The sequence below is a fragment of the Neoarius graeffei genome, chromosome 12 (genome assembly GCF_027579695.1).
Source record: "Neoarius graeffei isolate fNeoGra1 chromosome 12, fNeoGra1.pri, whole genome shotgun sequence".
Classification (NCBI taxonomy): domain Eukaryota; kingdom Metazoa; phylum Chordata; class Actinopteri; order Siluriformes; family Ariidae; genus Neoarius; species Neoarius graeffei.
In genome coordinates this window covers 44,116,677-44,137,445 of record NC_083580.1, presented here as the reverse complement: position 1 = coordinate 44,137,445, position 20,769 = coordinate 44,116,677, and the positions used below count along the sequence as shown (strand labels likewise).

The 20,769-nt window shown below is 43.4% G+C and overlaps 1 protein-coding gene across 2 annotated transcripts in view; it reads right to left on the bottom strand.

Moving 5' to 3' along the window:
* rnf180b (ring finger protein 180b) overlaps nt 1-20,769 on the bottom strand; it is a 46,192-nt gene that overhangs the window by 9,975 nt on the left and 15,448 nt on the right. For both annotated transcript variants that reach the window (XM_060935921.1, XM_060935923.1), the window contains exon 4: nt 11,455-12,141. In XM_060935921.1, coding sequence (XP_060791904.1) covers nt 11,455-12,141 — 687 coding nt within the window. The remainder of the gene's footprint in view (nt 1-11,454; nt 12,142-20,769) is intronic.

Genomic DNA, 20,769 nt, shown 5'->3' with positions numbered 1-20,769 from the left:
ATTTATCATTTTTGTTTCACTTCACAATTATGTGCTACTCTGTGTTGGTCTATCACAAAATCTCAATAAAAAACTTTTAAGTTCGTGGTTGTAAGGTGGAAAATGTGAAAAAGTTCAAGGGGTATGAATACTTTTTCAAGATACACACACACACACATACGACGGCACGGTGGTGTAGTGGTTAGCACTGTCGCCTCGCAGCAAGAAGGTCCGGGTTCGAGCCCTGTGGCTGATGAGGGCCTTTCTGTGCGGAGTTTGCATGTTCTCCCCGTGTCTGCGTGGGTTTCCTCCAGGTGCTCCGGTTTCCCCCACAGTCCAAAGACATGCAGGTTAGGTTAACTGGTGACTCTAAAAATTGACCGTAGGTGTGAGTGTGAATGGTTGTCTGTGTCTATGTGTCAGCCCTGTGATGACCTGGTGACTTGTCCAGGGTGTACCCCGCCTTTCGCCTGTAGTCAGCTGGGATAGGCTCCAGCTTGCCTGCAACCCTGTAGAACAGGATAAAGTGGCTAGAGGTAATGATACGAGATGAGACTAATTTTTTTTTTGCATTTACCCAACACTCAATGTTTCTTTTGTCATGTTTAATAAGAATAAACATAGTATCTTGCTTTATCTGGCCTCCACTGTGGAAATTTTTGATTACAATTCAAATGCTTTTGTAAAATTGATTTACATATAAAATAACTACATCATGAAGAATTAAAGCCCTTCCTTCACGGATGAGTGAAAATATTGAATAAATTTCCTCTTTTTGATTGCTTGGGTTAAAAACACCAAGTTATGATGACTGAATTGATTATTCACTTAAATATGAATATGATACATTTTGGGTATTTGATATGGCAAAATAGGACACAATGGAAAAATCAACACCACACCAGAAAGATGAGAATAACAGCAGTGGTAAAAGAACAGTGACTACACCAGCTGAAGGTCATGCAGGTCTCTGCTGCAGCGCGCGAGCAACGGGACATCACTACCGCACCGGATGGAGTGCGAGGCGGGGCAAAACGACTGGCTGTAGATTAGGGCTGTGCGATGTCCCCTTAATTGGCATCGACGATGTTTACAGTGCAAACATCGTGATGGACGATCATATCGTGGGCGGGGGGTTAATACCACATTATTAAATATATTATTAAAAGTATTAGATACTCATCCGAGGCTTTGGCACGTAAAGAAAAAAAAAGCGCTAGGTGATGTGGAATATTTGGCCTTGATAACGGATATGTGGTCCAGCTGCAACATGATGCCCTATATGTCAGCTACCGTACATTATGTGGACCGAGAGTGGGCAATGCAGTCCAAATGCCTGCAGACGAGTTTCATGCCAGAGACACATTCAGCGGACAATTTAGGCTACATCCACACGACAACGGCAACGAGATGTTATTTAAAAAAAATATCGCGTCCAAATGGGCAACGATCAGTAAAATATCAGGTCCATATGGCAACGCAACGCTTGCTGAAAACGATGCAATACACATGCCACACCTCTAGGGGCGCTGTAAGACGGTCCCTTCGGAGACACCAGAACAATAGAAGTAGTAAGGACGCATGCGCATAAACTATTATGCGCGAGACTTCATATTAGCCACAAAGTCAGAAAAATCTGTTCGTAAAATTACATTATAATGACCAAATACAATGAAAAGTATTTTTCCAGTCTCACCTGTGAAAGGTAATCCCATGTGATCTCGTTTGGATGGTAAACCTGTTGGTACAGTTAAACGCAGCACATGAATGAGGCATCTTTATTCTCCGCTTTGACCTATCCAATATGGCGGCGAGGATGACGTATGATTCTACGCGGAAGACGGCGTCTTTAATGGTCCGGAATAAATTGAATGCTACACGTTGATGGATTAATTTGTTCTTCTACGCCCTTTTTGAGGAATGTATTGTAGGACTTAAACCAACATCTGAAGAGGTGAGATCGCTCCTTTTTTTCCCTATTTTTGCTGGCGGGATTGACTCTGCCTAAGGGCTATTCTCTCTCTCTCTCTCTCTTTGCACCATTACACAATAAATATTCACAGTGAAAATATTTTGTAAGCGCGTTTCATGAACCAAATTATAGGATTTGTTGACAACTCGCATCGAGTTCGTTACACTTCTACCCGGCGTGAAGCACATGCGGTTGTGAAGTCATCGTAAACAAATCCGTTCTACTCATCCAGATGACTTCACAACGGCAACGTTGCCAGATCTTTCCACTCTGGAACCCGTTCTCAAAAGATTGCGTTTTGGGGCACCCAAAACGCCGGTGCCGTGTGGACGCCAGGCCGAAACGATAAACAATTGTATCGGATTCACCTGAATCCGTTGCCGTGTGGACAGGGCCTTAGAAGACGCATTGCGCGAGACACTTGCCGAATGGAAAATAGAGGAGAAAAAGATCGCCTGTATGGGGCGAATATTGTCACAGCCATCAGGCAATTGAAATGGCCGTGGTTAAGTTGTTTTGGGCACAATTTGAACTTGGCCATAACCAACTCGCTTGCGCAACAGAGGGCCAGTACAGACCGAGCGTTTGGAGTTTGCCGAGCAGTCAACACTGCGTTTGCGCACAGCTGGCTTCGGAGAAATGAGCTGCGCAAAGCGCAGGTGGAAATGAACCTCCCCGAGCACTCACTGATCACGGTAAGATATTAATCTGCTCTAACAATGAAAGACTAGTATTCAAACTATGAGAAGAAACTACACTTAAGCTATTACTCATTGTTTATTTACACCATATCAATTGAAGATGCGTTTCGGCCTTTAGTGCGCACTTGAACGCGCTAATTTTTCCAATTTATTAGTGTTTGAATTATTGCACCAGCTTTTAAAATCATGATTTAATTTTTTTTTTTTTTAAACTGTCTTTACATTTGTCAGAATCACCTTCATTCTTCCATTTGGTTTGACATTATGGCTTAGAGTGGACCATTTTGTGTCTGAAAGTAGGCCTATTTACCAGATTAAAGTTATTTGACTTCTGCCGAAGTCTGCGCTTCACTGCCGTTTGGGGTGCAATATTTCCTGACTGAAGTCGTTAATAGTGGCTATTTGTTTGAACAACATGACATATTTTACATTAAAAGTATAGTGTAGACTAAAAAATGAAGTCAAAATTTATTATTAGTAGCATACTGTATTTGTGTAACCACATGTTATGTTCACTAGCACGTCCCTGCACCATAGCCTACGTGAACAAGCGGTAATAGGATATTACTTTATAATGATTTATATAATTATGTATTTATAATTATATATATGTTATATAATATATTTATATATTAAACAAAACTAACTAACTAAACTAACAAAAAACTAACTTTTTAGGTTAAATAGGCCCAGATGATACCGTATATGCATGATTATGACAGGAGGGGGCGTGGTATCACGATGGTGGCTCTCCATCGTGATGGATGACCACCATCGTCGATGGACGATGGCATCGTCTATCGGCACATCCCTACTGTAGATTCTATCAAAAGTTCGATCTAAATTGACCATGGTTACAAAATATTGTCCAAAAATACGCAAACACTAAGAAATATGAAAGTATGATGAAAAAGAAACATTCTATTGCCTTATACTCATCTCATCTCTAGCCGCTTTATCCTCTTCTCCAGGGTCGCAGGCAAGCTGGAGCCTATCCCAGCTGACTATGGGCGAAAGGCAGGGTACACCCTGGACAAGTCGCCAGGGGCCTCATGTACAAAGACCTGCGTGGATTTCCCACTAAATATGTGCGCACGTCAAAATCGGGAAATTTGCGTACGACCAAAAAAATCCGGATGTATCAATCAGTGCGTACGAAGGTTTCCACGCACTCTCCTGTTGTACATCCCAATCAATGTGGAATTTGGCGCACATGCACGAGCCCCGTTCCCCACCCCGTCTCCTCCCTCAATTATTCCACACTGAATATGTTAATTAGTATAAATAGACCAGCAGTAAGGCCCGCGTTAGGTAAAAGACATGGCAACTTTTACTAACGCGTTAATGTTAATTAAATGTTAGAAATCTCGCGTTAATCAAATTAACATTTAACATTTATTATTAACATTTAACATGAACATTTATTCGCGTTAATCCCTGCCTTTAGCACAGTGTAATAGAATTCACATACATCACTTAATTGTTCTGTCACCTCCAATTAAAGTGATGTTCAAAGTGCATGCTATGAGACATGCAACGGTCACTGATTGTATGCCACTGAATGTGAATGTAGCCTATACCAAGATAACGGTATGATTCGCATCGTCCGCAGTGCCTGCGCCACAATGAGTGTCTATTTGAGTTACATGGGTTTTGAAAACAAAAAAAAACACCTTTAGTGCTCTAATGTGTACATTTTTTTCGGGGACACCCTGTATTTGAGGAAATGTCTTCCTCTCTTAGTAGGCCCAATATTCCTAGCCACATGTAACCAGAAATAAAACGTGCACATATTTTCCACAATAGGATTTTAATGACAAATGTATTCTAGCAGGGTGCCAGGGAACAACAGGAGGCCCCCAGTCCATCCCACCCGAGCAGGAAGAGGACCCCCAGCCGAGCGGATCCAGCGTCACTGTCACCTGCCCCCCTTCTCCACCGCCTGCCCCTGTCGCCGGGTCCACAGGCCGGGTGCTGATGCGCGCGGTCCTTGAGTCGCAGGGGGAAATTTTAAAGGGGATAGAGGCGATTAACGACAACCTCGAGGGAATCCGCGAGGAATTGAAGGAACTGAATAACACATTAAAAGAATATCTTAAAAAAATGAATGGTGTCCCGTCTGTCCTTACCTTTTCACATTGTGGCTATTAAGCGCTGCCGGGTTTGTATGCCATGTCGCTGTGGCACCTCGTTGTGAGGCCCAGGGTCTGGGTCCTCCGGCAGGTCTCGCTCCATTATTGGCACGCCGTGCCGCTGCGCCACATTGTGTAACACGCCACACACCGCGGTTGTGTCTGATTTGTACGCACTTGGAAATCGTTTCATATATTGATCTTGGTAATTATGTGATAAGGCTACCCCACGCAACATCAACTAATAATATTTCATTCTGACACCTCGCGGCAAATGCGCGAGGAAGATCTATTAAGCTAGCTGCAATGCATGGTCCTGCATGTGCATTCTTTAATTTAATTAATTAACCAATAGTCAATGGGAATAATATCGAAATGATATCGCTGGGGTTTCTCATTTCCCGTAATTACAATATGGAAGGGATGGTTGATGGATCTGTTGGCATTTACCCAACAGTCTCGCATTATGTGTCTCGACAATGTCGTATGACTGACATACATTTCAATTCACGCATCCTGATGTTCCAATGCATTTTTGGATGCCGCTTATCGCCATGTCATGACTCTTGACCGAGTAGGCCTAAATGTAGTTGTGTTGCTCTGCCTCTAAGTGTCGCCAAGTACCAAGATGCACCAGAAATGTGCGTACGCCAGCCATAAGGTTTGCGTAGAGTACCGCACTTTTCCACGCCAAGTCAATCTTTGTACATACGAATGTTTGCGCAGAAAGTGACGTACGTAGCTTTTTTGTGCGTATGCAAGCTTTGTACATGAGGCCCCAGGTCATCACAGGGCTGGCACATAGACACAGACAACCATTCACACTCACACCTACGGTCAATTTAGAGTCACCAGTTAACCTAACCTGCATGTCTTTGGACTGTGGGGGAAACCGGAGCACCCGGAGGAAACCCACGAGGACACACGGAGAACATGCAAACTCCGCACAGAAAGGCCCTCGCCGGCCACGGGGCTCGAACCCGGACCTTCTTGCTGTGAGGCGACAGTGCTAATCACTACACCACCGTGCCGCCCTTGCCTTATACTGCAAGACTAAAACAAAATAAAACTGTCAAAACTCACCTTTTCAGTGATAACGTCCGAACAGATCACTCGTGTAACAGAAAGACCTCAAATGGAAGCACGATCAACTTCTAACTGTTGGAGTGGAAAATTCCATTCTACACATGCAAATTGTTAATGTGCGGCCTTCCCCGCACACAAACACCACACTACAGTAAAAAAATAGACCACAACTCATTTTATAACTCAGAAATGAAAGACCTGCTACCATTGTAACATATTCTGTAAGAAACATATTCTATACCTAACTTTCAGCTTTCATTTTAAAAAAGAAAAATCGCAGATTTATAACTACATTTTTATATGGTGTAGTGATTTTAAGTTACTACTTTTGGTGAGGTAGTGATCTTGACCCTGAGGCTTTCCATTTAGATCAAAGCACACGATCGTATTCATTTTGGGTATGCGGAAAACGGAGTTACAACGGTGATCAAATATTTTGCATGATGTTTTATTACGGTTATGATTATTCTGTAAGCGCACCAATCCTTAGGTGTATAAAGTTACAACTTAAAATACAATTAGTGATAACTGTAGACTTTTCAGTGGACTACAACCTTTTTAAGGGAATGCGATGTAATCAACCATTTATCATGTCCCAGATCAAGCTGCCATTTTTCCACAAATTTGCAGAATTTTTGCCAAATTCTGAATAGAGCATTCACATCCAAGATTTAGTTTTATCTGTATTATTTCTTTGATCATTTTATTTCAAATTAAAACCAACATCACCATTTAAAACCGTATAGTTTATTGACTGAGTAAATTTAGTGGGGTACCCCCACAGTACCCAGTTTCTGAGACAGACCCATATACACACACATTCACTGGTGCTTGAAAGTTTGTGAACCCTTTAGAATTTTCTATATTTCTGCATAAATATGACCTAAACCATCAGATTTTCACACAAGTCCTATAAGTAGATAAAGAGAGCCCAGTTAAACAAATGAGACAAAATTATACTTAATTATTTATTTATTGAGGAAAATGATCCAATTTTACATACCTGCGAGTGGCAAAAGTATGTGAACCTCTAGGATTAGCAGTTAATTTGAAGGTAAAATTAGAGTCAGGTGTTTTCAATCAATGGGATGACAATCAGGTGTGAGTGGGCACCCTGTTTTATTTCAAAAACAGGGATCTATCAAAGTCTGATCTTCGCAACACATGTTTGTGGAAGTATATCATGGCACAAACAAAGGAGATTTCTGAGGACCTTAGAAAAAGCGTTGTTGATGCTCATCAGGCTGGAAAATATTACAAAACCATCTCTAAAGAGTTTGGACTCCATCAATCCACAGTCAGACAGATTGTGTACAAATGGAGGAAATTCAAGACCATTGTTACCCGCTTGGGAAGCACCAACACAAAAGGCAGAAACGGAGTAAGAGGGTCAGCTTGCAGGCTAGGTTACAAGCCAACCCATATCGACCACCGCTTCCCAGTCTCTTTCTGGCCAACTGCCGGTCACTCGTCAACAAGATCGACGAAATAAGGCTGAGGATTTCATCAAACAACATGGGTAACTGTAATCACAGAGATGTGGCTGGATACTACTATTCCTGATGAAGCTATCAGTCTAGCAGGTTACACTGTGCATCGAGCCGACAGGACTGCAGACTCTGGTAAGACCAGAGGAGGAGGAGTGTGTATTTATGTAAACAACGACTGGTGTACAGCCACAGACATTGTTGGGAAGCACTGCTCCCCAGACGTGGAATACTTAATGAAATGCAGGCCATTTTACTTGTCGAGGTAGGGTTCTGCTATCTTCATTACAGCTGTTTACATCCCACCACAAGTGAACACTAAGCTAGCTCTGGAAGAGCTGCACAGTTCAATTAGCAACCAGCTAGATGGGCACCCAGAGGGAGTGGGGATAGTGGTTGGGGTTTTTTAACCACACAGAACTCAAGGACAGTATTACCAAAACTCCACAAAAATGTATGCTTTCCAACCAGAGATAAAAAAAATCCTGGACCAAGTGTATACTAATATCCAGAGGGCATATAAAGTTGTACCATCTCTACACCTGGGATTATCAGACCACATCTCTCTGACATTAACTCAATCTTATAAACCAGTTGTCTGCAGAGCCAAACCAACTGTGAAGACAGTACAGGTATGGAGTGAGTCTCATAGTCTCCACAACAGTACAGGTATGGAGTGAGTCTCATAGTCGCCACAACAGATGAAATCATCATCTCCATTTGTGATTCTTTAACTCAGTCAGCGGACTGTAATAGTGACTCGAAAGGAGAAATTCATAATAGGGAGTATGTGCCTACATTTTTGCATACAACAGGAGTGTTTGATATGACAAGTGGGTTAATTTCAGTATTACAAACTTTTTGGTATAACAAACTATTTGGACATCCCCCAATGAGTTTGTTATTGTGGGGTTGGGTGAGTTAAACATCAGAGATGCTTTTGCTACAAGCAGGAACTGCTTGGGCTACTAGAATGATGTTGCTGGGGGATAACAAGAACTCTATACTGATGTTCCCTAACGAGGATGGTCTGCGTTCCCAACACGTTAAGAACCCTTCTACATCGTCAGTAGGTGTCTCAGGTTCACTAGCGTTTCGCCCCTTAACCTATACGCTTCGCCTGAGTGGGGCAGCAAAAGGTGGTTAGCCTTCGCCTGCAGAAGGGTTCCAACTGTGGGCTCTCCTTAACCACAGCCATCTTGAGCTGGTCTCAGCTACCTGTCCTATTTCCCTAATGGCCTTCAAGTGCTTTGGTTCCAGACCTAGCTTCTGTCAGAAGTAACGCACCGATGCTGCTGGGAAACCTCTGCATCCTACTTCCATAGGAAAAATGCTGGCGTGCCATCCTTTGAGGACTGCCTCGTCGATCAAGTCCTGGTATTTTGCCGCATTCTGTTGGTATGAGACAGCAAGCCTGTCTTCCCAAGGTACAGTGAGTGCCGCTACTAATATGGTCATAGTGCTCCTAGACATCAGTACCATGTCAGGGCGGAGCGAAGTCACTTCTACCTCTTGTGGGAAGATTAACTTCCTTTTCAGATCAACTCGCAGCTCCCAGTCTGAGGCGTGCTGCAGGATGGAACAAGGATGCTTGGTGGCTGTCTTTGGCCTGGGAGCCTGATCGCCTTGGAGGCGGAAATGAGTGACCACAGGGGTAGGTGCCTGGTTCTCATTGGCCCTGATCTTCTGGAACTCCACCCATTTGGCAATTTCAGTTAGCACCTTGTCATGCCTCCACCTGTATCGGCCCTCTCCCAGTGCCTTTGAACAGCCTGAGAGGATATGGTTTAGTGTGCAATGTTCTGCCCCACACTGAGCACACAATGAGTTTTCTTCCTTCCCCCAGATCTTTAAATTGCTTGGGGTTGGCAAGAGATCAGCTACGGCACGAAGTAAAAAGGTCAGCTTGCCTTGGTCGGTGCTCCACATCTCCTTCCAGGACAGCGATCAATCCAGCGCTTGATCCCACTGCATCCACTGGCCCTGGGAGGCAAACCCCACCGTTTTCACTCATCGATCTTCCTCTGCTGCCTCTCGCACTCTCTGCACCAGAAGCTCCCTCCTACCTTCCGCGCTGGCCTTGCTCCACTGCTTCGTGATGTAATTTCCCAGGCCCAAACGACCCTGGCAGACAATGCCTACAATCTCCTGGTACTTCCAGTAGGCTTCTGCTTCGACCACAGCATCTTGCGGCTTCCACTTCCTACCACATCTGATTGATTTGCTGATGTGATGGACTTTCCTGTCTTTAGAGAAAAGCAGCGTGCTGACTGCTCTCGCCTTGGTGGCTTTAAATTCTTCAACCACAGATGAAACTGGTAGGCGGAGCTTTGAAGTTTTACTATACAGGTTCACAGAGCTAAAGGAAGGAAGAACACCCAGCCATTTCCACAGGAACTTGCTGCACAGCCTTTCCATTGCTTCCACTGCAGACATGGGGAAGTCGTATAGTAGGAATGGCCACTGCAGTCTGGGTATAATGCCATATTGAAAGCACCATACCTTAACCCGGCCCAGCAGTTGGCTGTTGTCAATTGCCCTGAGCCAGGTGTTCAGTTGAGCTTTGGTGTCACTGAGGTTGCCTATGTCCTTCAGAGAGCTGTCATAGTTCTTGCCGAGACATCGGATCTCTTGATCTTGAATTGTGGGGATCTCTGACCCTTGGATACTAAAGGTGTTCCTTGTCAGCTTCCCTTTCAGGATGCAGAGGCTCCTAGATTTTTCAGGTTTAAACTGCATTCGTGCCCATGTTGCCATCTTTTCCAGTGCACTCAGGATCCACTGTGTTCCCTGGATTGATGGGGTCATCACGGTGACATCATCCATGAATGCTCGACAGGCAGGGTGTCTTATGCCGTCGACTGCTTTAGGACCTTTACACTGCGTCCCTCCTGCCTCCAGTAGTAGGTTCATTGCAGCCACGAACAGGACCACTGAAATGGTGCATCCTGCCATGATGCCCTTCTCAAGTCGTTGCCATTTGGTGGTAAAGTTTCCCACTGTGAACCTCATGCTTAGCCTATCCATATGTACCATTACGAGCTGCACCACCTCTGGTGGTACTAGGTAGTGGTCCAGTGCCTTCTGGATAAGCTGGTGAGGTACGCTTGGGTAGGCTTTGGCTAAATCCAGCCATACAACCGACAGTGTGCTGTTTCCGCTCTTTGCCTCATTGATGATCTGGCTGATCGCTGACGTATGCTTGAGGCATCCAGAGTACCCTGGAACTCCGCCTTTTTGGACACTGGGGTTGATGTACTCGTTGCTGAGCAAGTATGATGTCAGCCTCTTGGCAACAATGGACCAGAATATTTTCCCTTCTACATCCAGTAGTGAGATCTCCCGAAACTCGTCAAGTGCAGAAGAGTTCTGTCCTTTAGGTACGAAGCAACCTTCAGCGAGTGTCCAGAGCCTGGGCACCTGCCTTTTCTTCCAGAGTGTACGCAAGAGCTTGGATAGCCTTCTCAGAAGCTGGGGGCAGTTTTTATAGATCTTGTATGAGGTGCCTGATGGACCAGGAGCAGAACCTGCTCTGGCTTTTTCCACAACCACTCTCACTTCATCCATAGTGAAATCTGACATGTGGGGTTGCAGTGCATTATAATTTGCATTTGCATAAAATCAATTTATCTAAAGAAAGGAAAAGCCAGTAACAACTGCATACATGTGCACTGAAAATTAGTCAACTACCAATCATCACTTAATAGAAGCAGCTTAAAAAGTCGACTTGTTCACGAATAACACAACACTGATGCCCGTTCTTGTCCATATTGACAATACTGTTACAGTTACTAAGCAGTAAGTGAATGCAAAACAATCTGTATTAAAACTTCACTCAAAATGTCATGCACGACCTGGCCAAAAAAGAAAGCGCCAAAACTAAAACTGCCAACAACTGAACACGACCCTAATTATAATTTGGACATCCTGTCATTAAATCAAGCTACCAGTCACAAAAAGAGGCGCATTAAATGTTTCTCTGTTAGTCTTTTAAATTATGTGTTTACAGTCAACTGGATTTGTCGTAGGAACCATAACTTCATTATATCATTCATGAATATTCATTTGAAGCAGTTTATAAAACATTTCACCACTACCTTCTCCTCAAGTTGTCTCTGAATCCAGCGTTCTTTCTTTCTCTGCTTTCTCCTCAGGGTTTTTAAATGATTCTTCTCCCTTTTGGTCAACAGCTGCACAGGCGTGGAGCAGACACGATCCTGTATTTCCTCTCTAACACCTTCACTGATGTCTGTTTGTCCCATGACTGCATCCTCAGTAGGTGATGGAAAGGAATCAAGATGACCATCCTGGTTCTGTAGGTGATCTGATAGTTCTGGTGGTGTCAGCTGTATGTGGTCATTAGCATCGTGAGGCCCTGCCTCGTTTACTTGCTCATGTACAGGATAAATAAGAGGCAAAGAAAGGGGACGACTGCATGTTGAAATGACACATGTCTCACCATGAAACTGAGTTGCTTGTATTTGTCTGCTCTGGAGTGCAGGCTCTGGGTTTAGTCCATGAGTGACCTGATGTAGATCACATCCCAGATTCCTGCCCTCTGGTCCTTCCTGGTCTGCATGTTTAACCTTAAACTCTGTGTGTACTCTAGCTGTACCTGGTCTGCTCAAGTAGACCAGATGCTTTACAACCTGATCAACGCGGCTTTTAATGAGGTGTACGGTTGTTTCATGTCCACAGGGACATTGTGAATGGTTTAGAAAGTTGAAACCACCAAGACGTGCGCCACAGTGCTGGCAGTTCAGTTTCCCTGTCGTCCAGTGAACCTGTGAAAAGAAACGTCATTCACTGACACTTCTTTAAAACATTCACTTGCATTTTTAATGCCCACAACGCTCATTTGGTTACAGTTTACATTAAAGGGTTCTTTATACATTTACAGCAGGTTCTGTGACTTATACATGTACATATTTTTGTATTAACCCAATTTTATTTCTTTTTATACACACCGCTGTTGAATTTTGTTTTGATTAAGTGTTAAGAAGTGTTGATTCATTTTCCATAATAACAGCTCTGACAGTAGTGCAGCTGCAAATCACAGGTTTACATTAATACATTTGTTTTAACCCTCTGGGGTCGAGAGCTTTGCCAGCGAAGCTTGACAGGTTTAGAATGAGTAGGTCATGTATTTAGATAAATATCTTCATGAGTTTTTCATCATACAAGCATGATAAACATATTGACAGAAACTTTACACTTTCCTATGTGCCCAGTCCCAAATAATATTATATATTTTTTAAATTACCTAAATTAGGCGAAACTTAAAACTTGTCACCTTAGGCTACATCCACACGACAACGGCAATGAGATTTTATTAAAAAAATATATATATATCGCGTCCACATGGGCAACGGATCAGTAAAATATCAGGTACATATGGCAACGCAACGCTTGCTGAAAACGATGCAATACACATGCCACACCTCTACGTGCGCTGTAAGACGGTCCCATCGGAGACACCAGAACAATAGAAGAAGTAGGACGCATGCGCATAAACCCCTTCTTCTACCCGGCGTGAAGTACTCACAGGAACAAACGCACAACAACAAGAAGATGGCTGCGACTACGCGAGGAAATCGTGCCTTCTGTGTGTACAAATTAGTTTTATTAGTGTGCATAGTTTTATATAACTTAATTTTCTTATTGTGTGAACATTTTGAAAAGCATTTTTATATAATTTATATAACTTTTTATATTGTGTGTGAACATTTTGAAAAGCAGTCTTATCCAATAAAAAAAAAAGAAATTCAAGAAATGGTTCAGTTACTTGTTTATTTAAAAGAAAAGCTGTATACAAAAGTGAATGCAATGCATTGGTTCATACAAAACAGCGAGAGTGCTGCTTGTTCTAGTCATGTGGTTGTGATGTCATCGTAAACAAATCCATTCTACTCATCCAGACGACTTCGCAACGGCGCCGTTGCCAGATTTTTCCACTCTGGAACCTGTTCTCAAAAAATATCGTTTTGGGGCACCCAAAACGCCTGTGCCGTGTGGACGCCAGGCCGAAACGATAAACAATTTTATCAGATTCACCTGAATCTGTTGCCATGTGGACAGGGCCTTACTCAGGTGGTGTTTACATTAGACCGTATCCGTCTCGTTTTCGTCGCGGATGCACTGTCCGTTCACATTAAAACGCCGGGAAACGACTCCACAGGCGGAACAACTTGAATCTGCCAGGGCCCACGTATTCAACCCAGTTCGTATCTGATCCGGTGCTGTGTAAACATTGAGATACGAGGAAACGCAGTGCTGAGCTCTAGCTGACGTCGTCATTGGACAACGTCACTGTGACATCCACCTTCCTGATTCGCTGGCGTTGGTCATGTGATGCGACTGCTGAAAAATGGCACGGACTTCACTTCCTGCTATTGTTTCTGCCTTGTATCACCTTTTTGTTTTTCATTAAAGAGTATAAAAGTATGAATATAATGCTTTGCCATTCTTAAATGCTGTTCATGGTAAGATGCAAATACTGCCCATTGTGTAGTTATGATTGTCTTTAGGCTTGCCATCCTTCCACTTGCAAGTGGTGAGTGACTTGCGCATGCCCGATATGCACTGGGATCACACACACAGCGGCTCAGTCCCGAATCACTGCTCGTGCGCTTCACTCGCGCGCTCTGTGAGCTGCGCAGGGCCGGAGTGCGCACCCTCCAGAGTAGGGCTGCACGATATATCGAAAATCTATCGTTATCGCAAAATCAAGGCTTGCAATAGACATATCACAAAAAATACTTAAATTTCGATATACGCCATAATTATTACCATAAATATCACCAATTATTACCATAATAATCTGCGCCATTTGAACATTTTGAATGTCAACAACTGGTTCGGGAAAAGACCACCCCCTCGGAAGTAATTGCAATGCATGGCCTACTGGTTTAATAGAGAGTGAAGTCGTGATGGCTGAAGGTGGTAGCGAGCCAAGCTTGTGCAAGGAACTGGTGCCAAAACGAAAAGGCACGTCTTTGATTTGGAAGTATTTTGGTTTCAAGAAAGACGACGTGTTGCAAGCACAGGTATTTTGCAAGACATGTAATACAATGGTAGCAACCACCAGAGGAAACACTACGAACCTCTATAGTCACCTACAGCACAAACACAAACCATTGTATGAAGAGGTTCACGCTAGCAATAGTAGCAAACAAGCAGGCGGTACGCAAAGTTTAATACCTAAAATTAAAATAAGTTCAATTGAGCAGAGCTTTGCAGCCGTCACCCCTTATGAAAAACATTCTAAGCGTCATAAGGAAATAACGGGGGGCATTGCACGCTATTTAACAAAGGACATGATCCCTATGTCCCTATGAGTGCAGTAAGCGGAGCTGGTTTTGTGGACATGATTGGGATACTTGACCGAAGGTATCAAATTCCCTCGCAGAACTACTTTTCTCAAGTTGCCATCCCACAAATGTACGACACGTGTCGAAAATCGGTTATGCTTGAATTAAGTGGAGTTGACTACTTCGCGAGTACCACAGACCTATGGTCAAGTCGTAATACAGAGCCCTACATGAGTTTCACGGTCCATTTCCTCACACAAGATTCTGAGCTCAAAACACGGTGCATGGAGACTATGTACTTCCCAGATGCACACACTGGGGAAAATATAGCGCTCAGATTGCGTGAAGTATTAGCCAGTTGGAATTTACGCGAAGATCAACAAGTGTGTATAACCACCGATAACGGAGCCAACATAGTGAAGGCCACTGAATTGAACAGCTGGCTTAAGGCCCGGTCACACAGCGCTTTACGGCTTTATCACGGCCAAAACCCGTCAAAAAGTGCTCTCCCGTGAAGCAGACGATGTTGTTCATGTTGATGTCGAAGTTAAGACGTGTTACAGTCGATATACAGACGTGACAGGACGCAGGGGAAAATCGGAACGGCGTCGGACGCGGTAAAAAGTTTTGGACTGCTCAAAACTTTAGACCGCGGACAACCACGACCGGCACACGTGGTAAAGACGTGCAACACACGTGAAAAACACGTGATAATCAGTGTCCCGGCCGTTATTAAAACTTGGGGAGATGTGGTAAGACGCGAAAGTTTGGCGGTCTATCACGGGCAGAGCACGGTCATCGGACGGGTGTTACGCGTTGGTATCACGGGATATAGCGTGTGTTTAGCGGCTTATCACTGAGAAATGGATTTTTCCGCGTACATAGCACTGTCTAAGCCCGTTAAACAACGTCTCAAACAAGTTCTAAATTCGATTGATCACTGTCTAATCACTTCTGCATCACTTCTGATTTGCGGCATGTATAAATACCGTAATTTTCTGAGACCTCGGCACTTGCAGTCTAGATGTCAAGGGGTGAACATGAACCCTCAATGCTGTGATGTCCTTATCTTAATGCTCCAGCACCAACAGAACCAACTGATACAGGCTCAACATATCCTTGCTGAGAGAAGAAGAAGAAGGAGGAGGAGGAGGGTGGTACGGAACATCTGGGTGCGTGGCTGGACTTGGTTAGCTGTGCTTAGGCAGTGCTGCAGCAGTGAAACAGCCGCCGACGGCCATACCCCGTACAAAGCACGGCAAAGCCAAAATTGACCAAAAATTAGCACTTACGACCATGTCCACCAGATTTTTGTATCTTTTTGTACGTGATATAGACGCGGAGTGCTGTGTGACCGCCCCTTTAGACTTCAGTGTTTCGGCCACAGGCTGCACCTGGCCATCGGTAAGTAACCTAGCTCTAACTGCTTGTTTCTATGCATATACTGTATTGTTTTGTGAAAAGGGTAGGCCCCTACAAGAAAGAAAGTAACAAACTAATTTTTCAATATTAAGAATTTTTATTGCATTGCACGTTGTACAGTTGTATAGCAGCCTATAGTGTAGTAATTCACATGGAATGCCTCGCTGTTTACGGAGGCTTTGGTCCAGTATCAGTGCGTATCCTATTGTAGGCCTACCACAAGAATTAATACCGTTTATTTTTGTCTCTACAATTTAACATCCCTCCAGCTCGTAGCTCAAATTTTATTCTCTCTGGTTCCAATTCGAGTAGCTGTAACATTATTACGGAGGCTCCCCCTACTGTCATTTACTAGTTAGTGTTTAAGCATCGTCTTGTTCAGATCATTGACGATTGTGGAGGCACGGCATATTCTGTTATATCTACGCACTATGCACACATACTATGGCTAGTTTCTACCGTTGTTATTTCGATTCTATATTCATTGCAGAATTACCAAATCACACTTAAGGTGTGTTAGTGTCTATTTTAATAATCAAATTAGTGATTTTACTTGTAGGGACTAGGGAATGATGTAGGGTTATTTTTGGGGTTTTTTTTTAAACTGTTAATCATTCATGTTGCCTACGTTTTTTTCTTCTGCCTTCTCTTTAGAAAACGCAGTAAAAGATGATGGCCGCATTGCTCGAGCAACTGGACTTTGCAAAAAGATAGCGAGTCATTTTTCCCATAGCTGGAAAATGAAAATGGCTCTGAAAAAGGCACAGCAGGAGCACAACCTCCCAGAACACTCTCTCATCACAGAATGCCCCACAAAGTGGGGGTCCAGGCAAAAGATGATAGAGTCCTTGAGCAGCACCGGGCTTTATCAGACGTCCTCTCAGAAGACAGAAAGTCCAGGCATTTGGTTCCAACCTGGCAGGACCTGGATGTGCTCGAATCTGTGAATCAGGCATTACAGCCTCTTGAAGAATTCACAGATGCACTCTCAGGTGAAAGTTATGTAAGTGTTTCGTATGTGAAACCAGTTCTTCATCTGCTGAAGACATCCGTTCTGGCCGAGAAACAAGAAGACTCTGAATTAACAAGATCCATTAAAATGAAAATTCTGAACTACATGATCTGTAAATATGATGACTCTGCAACCCAGGAACTTCTGGATATGTCATGCTTCATGGATCCAAGATTCAAAGCAAACTATATACACAGCGACAAAGTTTCACACACAAAGACAAGAGTTATGGCAAAAATGCAAACAACAACATTGAAGGTGCTTTATATTCTTCATTACACATGCTTATTGCATAATGTTGAAACATGGCATATGACCAATATGTAGTGGGGGACTTTTTTCACTCTGTATTTTCTGTATTGTAGGAAGGACAGCTGTCTGATACTGGGGCTCAGAGTGTGGATCCACCTTGCACCACTTCAAAGAAAGCAAGAAAATCACTGGGCAGTTTCTTCAAAAAGGCCCCAATCCCTGTTTCACCTTCTGCACAACTGGAACAAGCCATAGAAGCTGAGCTGAACAGCTACTTGCTGTCTCCTACCATAGACAGTGAGGCGTCCCCCTAGCCTGGTGGAGACTACACATGGTGAACTTCCCACAGCTAAGTAAACTGGCCAGAAAGTATCTCTGCATACCTGCAAGCAGTTCACCTTCAGAAAGACTGTTTAGCACATCAGGGAATATTGTGACATGCGAACGCACATGCTTAAAGCCAAGCAAGGTGAACATGCTTGTTTTCCTTGCCAAAAACCTGCCTTAACATAAGCGCACACGCACGCACACAATTTGTTCTTATAGTATTACAGTTGGTAATCCATGTTGTGGCTGATTTCCCGTTGCACTAGCCGTTTTGGCCAAGAATTCACCATTTATATATTATTTTTATTGATATTTTATGTTGTTTTTTGTTTAATGTAATTTCATTTGAATGCTTTAAGCTGTTTTCAGGTTTTTGTTTATTGTTGAACATTCATGGATTTGTGGACATAATTGTAGGTGTAGCCACGTTTTTCCAAATAAAAATAATAATGGAAACAATGCATTCATTTTTTAATGGCATAGCAGGTACAGTGCAGGATGGTGATTAAAAAATATAATATTTTTTGTTAAAAATTTACATAATCGCAAGTCATATCGCAATCACAGTAATCAGTAATGTTATCGCATATCGCAATTTTTTCCAATATCGTGCAGCCCTACTCCAGAGGGCACTCGCTGTTCAGGGCGGAGTGATTTGGAGCGCAGCCGCTGAGGAGGAAGCGCTGAGCCACACTGACACATTTCAACTTACATGCCGTCTAATTAGTCATGTGATTAGCGTATCCGTGTATTGGCGTTGCTGTGTGCACGCGAATCATGTATTGGCGTTGCTGTGTGCACGCGATTCGTTTTAAAAACGTTAATCTGATGATCCACTGATATGGTCTAATGTAAACACCACCTTAGTCACACTGGAGTCAGAGTGCTGAGCACCCACTTACGCATTCATAAAAGACTATTCACATGGTAACGGCATGATAATCACTTTCACTCTTTCGGTTTCGACTGGTTTCTCTTTCGAGGTGGGAATGCCCACCGTTAACAGGATAAAATCTGTCAGACATAGTTTAGCCCAGGGGTGCCCACAATATTTTGATTCGCAAGCTACTTTTAAAATGACCATGTTAATATGATCTACTCGGACTAGGTTGTTACCACTACTAGGCCTACTATGACTACTAGTACTGCTACTACTACTACTAGGCCTACTACTACTACTACTAATAATAATAATAACAACAATAATGACACTTGTTTTGATTTATAAACATTCATATGCAATTTGTTTAATAATATGCAAACATGCATACAAAAAGGTGACTGAAATCTCACTCACTCACTATCTCTAGCCGCTTTATCCTGTTCTACAGGGTCGCAGGCAAGCTGGAGCCTATCCCAGCTGACTACGGGCGAAAGGCGGGGTACACCCTGGACAAGTCGCCAGGTCATCACAGGGCTGACACAGACAACCATTCACACTTACATTCACACCTACGGTCAATTTAGAGTCACCAGTTAACCTAACCTGCATGTCTTTGGACTGTGAGGGAAACCGGAGCACCCGGAGGAAACCCACGCAGACACGGGGAGGTGACTGAAATTTACATTCAAATTATGTTAAATGCATAAGCTTTGTACTCCTAAATGTATTTTTGTTCAAATCACTGTTAACTTTTATAAACCGCAAACTACTAATATGTAAACATGAAACAAGCCCACTGTAAAAAAAAAAAAAAAAAAAGGGCTATGTTTAGAAAAAAATAGTTAAATGCATCCAGACAGGCATTGTAAACCCCAAAACATTTTTGTTCACATCAATTGACTTTTGTATAGCCTGCTAGACAGAGATTTGACATTTACAACAATTTTATATAAGAACATTTTTCCTTCTTTTATATTTTTTTCCTTCTTTCTTTTCTTTTTTTTTTTTTTACCGTGGAACTTAGCAACAGCACAACTTTAATACATAGCATACTGATGTAGGCCCTAAATCAGATCTTAATCCGATGATGATCGGCACTGGAGGGAGTCCGAGAGGGCTGCATAGTCCGGACAGTAGCTGCTGGTAGCGAGCCTCAAGCAGGCCTCGAGATGATCGTCGGACATACTGGAGCGGTATTTGGACTTAATGATCTTCATATGCGAAAAGGCCGACTCGCACAAATAAGTGGAGCCGAACAATGCGGTTAAGGAGGTGGCACATTGCCACATGTTCGGGTACTTCGCCTCCGTGAGTAAATTCCAAAGCCCATGCGCCCTGGACTTCAACTCTATGTCAGACTGCAGCATCAGCATCTCGTCTTCCACGGCAGACGTGTTCAGTTGAAACATTGCCGCAACTTTTGAGGCGAGGGAATCCACCTCAGTATCTTCCCCGAATGGGTGGCACATGAATGTAGCTAGTGGCTCGAGCAAAGCAAAGCCTTGAAATCGCTTCTCAAACTCTGACTGGAGAATTTCAATCTGCTCAGTGTAGCGCGCACTGTTAAGTTGCGCAAACGCCCTCCCTTGCATCTCCAGCTCCAAGGCGAGGTTTCGGAAGTTTCCTAAATCACGGCGCTGCATCTTTGAAATCAGCAGTTTCATTTTGCTGGTTGTCATGGTAACCTAACGTAACTTTTTTTTTGACGCAGCGCTTGGCTGACATTTCACTTCAGGGAAAAAGCGAATTTGTTTACATGTAAAAATGACCACGACGTTTTTTTTTTTTAATTTCATAACAAATATATTAATATTTACATATCAATCATGAGATCTACCATCCCTGCCTTCGAGATCGACCGGTCGATCGCGATCGACGTAGTGGGCACCCAGGGTTTAGCCTATTTGGAGGTTGCGAGGTTGCAAATTTTATGTGCTTTGGATGATTCAGGACAGTGAATCAATTCAGTCTTGAGAACTGCGACACTGATGAGCGGAGCCTTACCTCATTATCTCTAGACGCTTTATCCTGTTCTACAGGGCCGCAGGCAAGCTGGAGCTTATCCCAGCTGACTACGGGCGAAAGGCGGGGTACACCTGGACAAGTCGCCAGGTCATCACAGGGCTGGCACATAGACACAGACAACCATTCACACTCACACCTACGGTCAATTTAGAGTCACCAGTTAACCTAACCTGCATGTCTT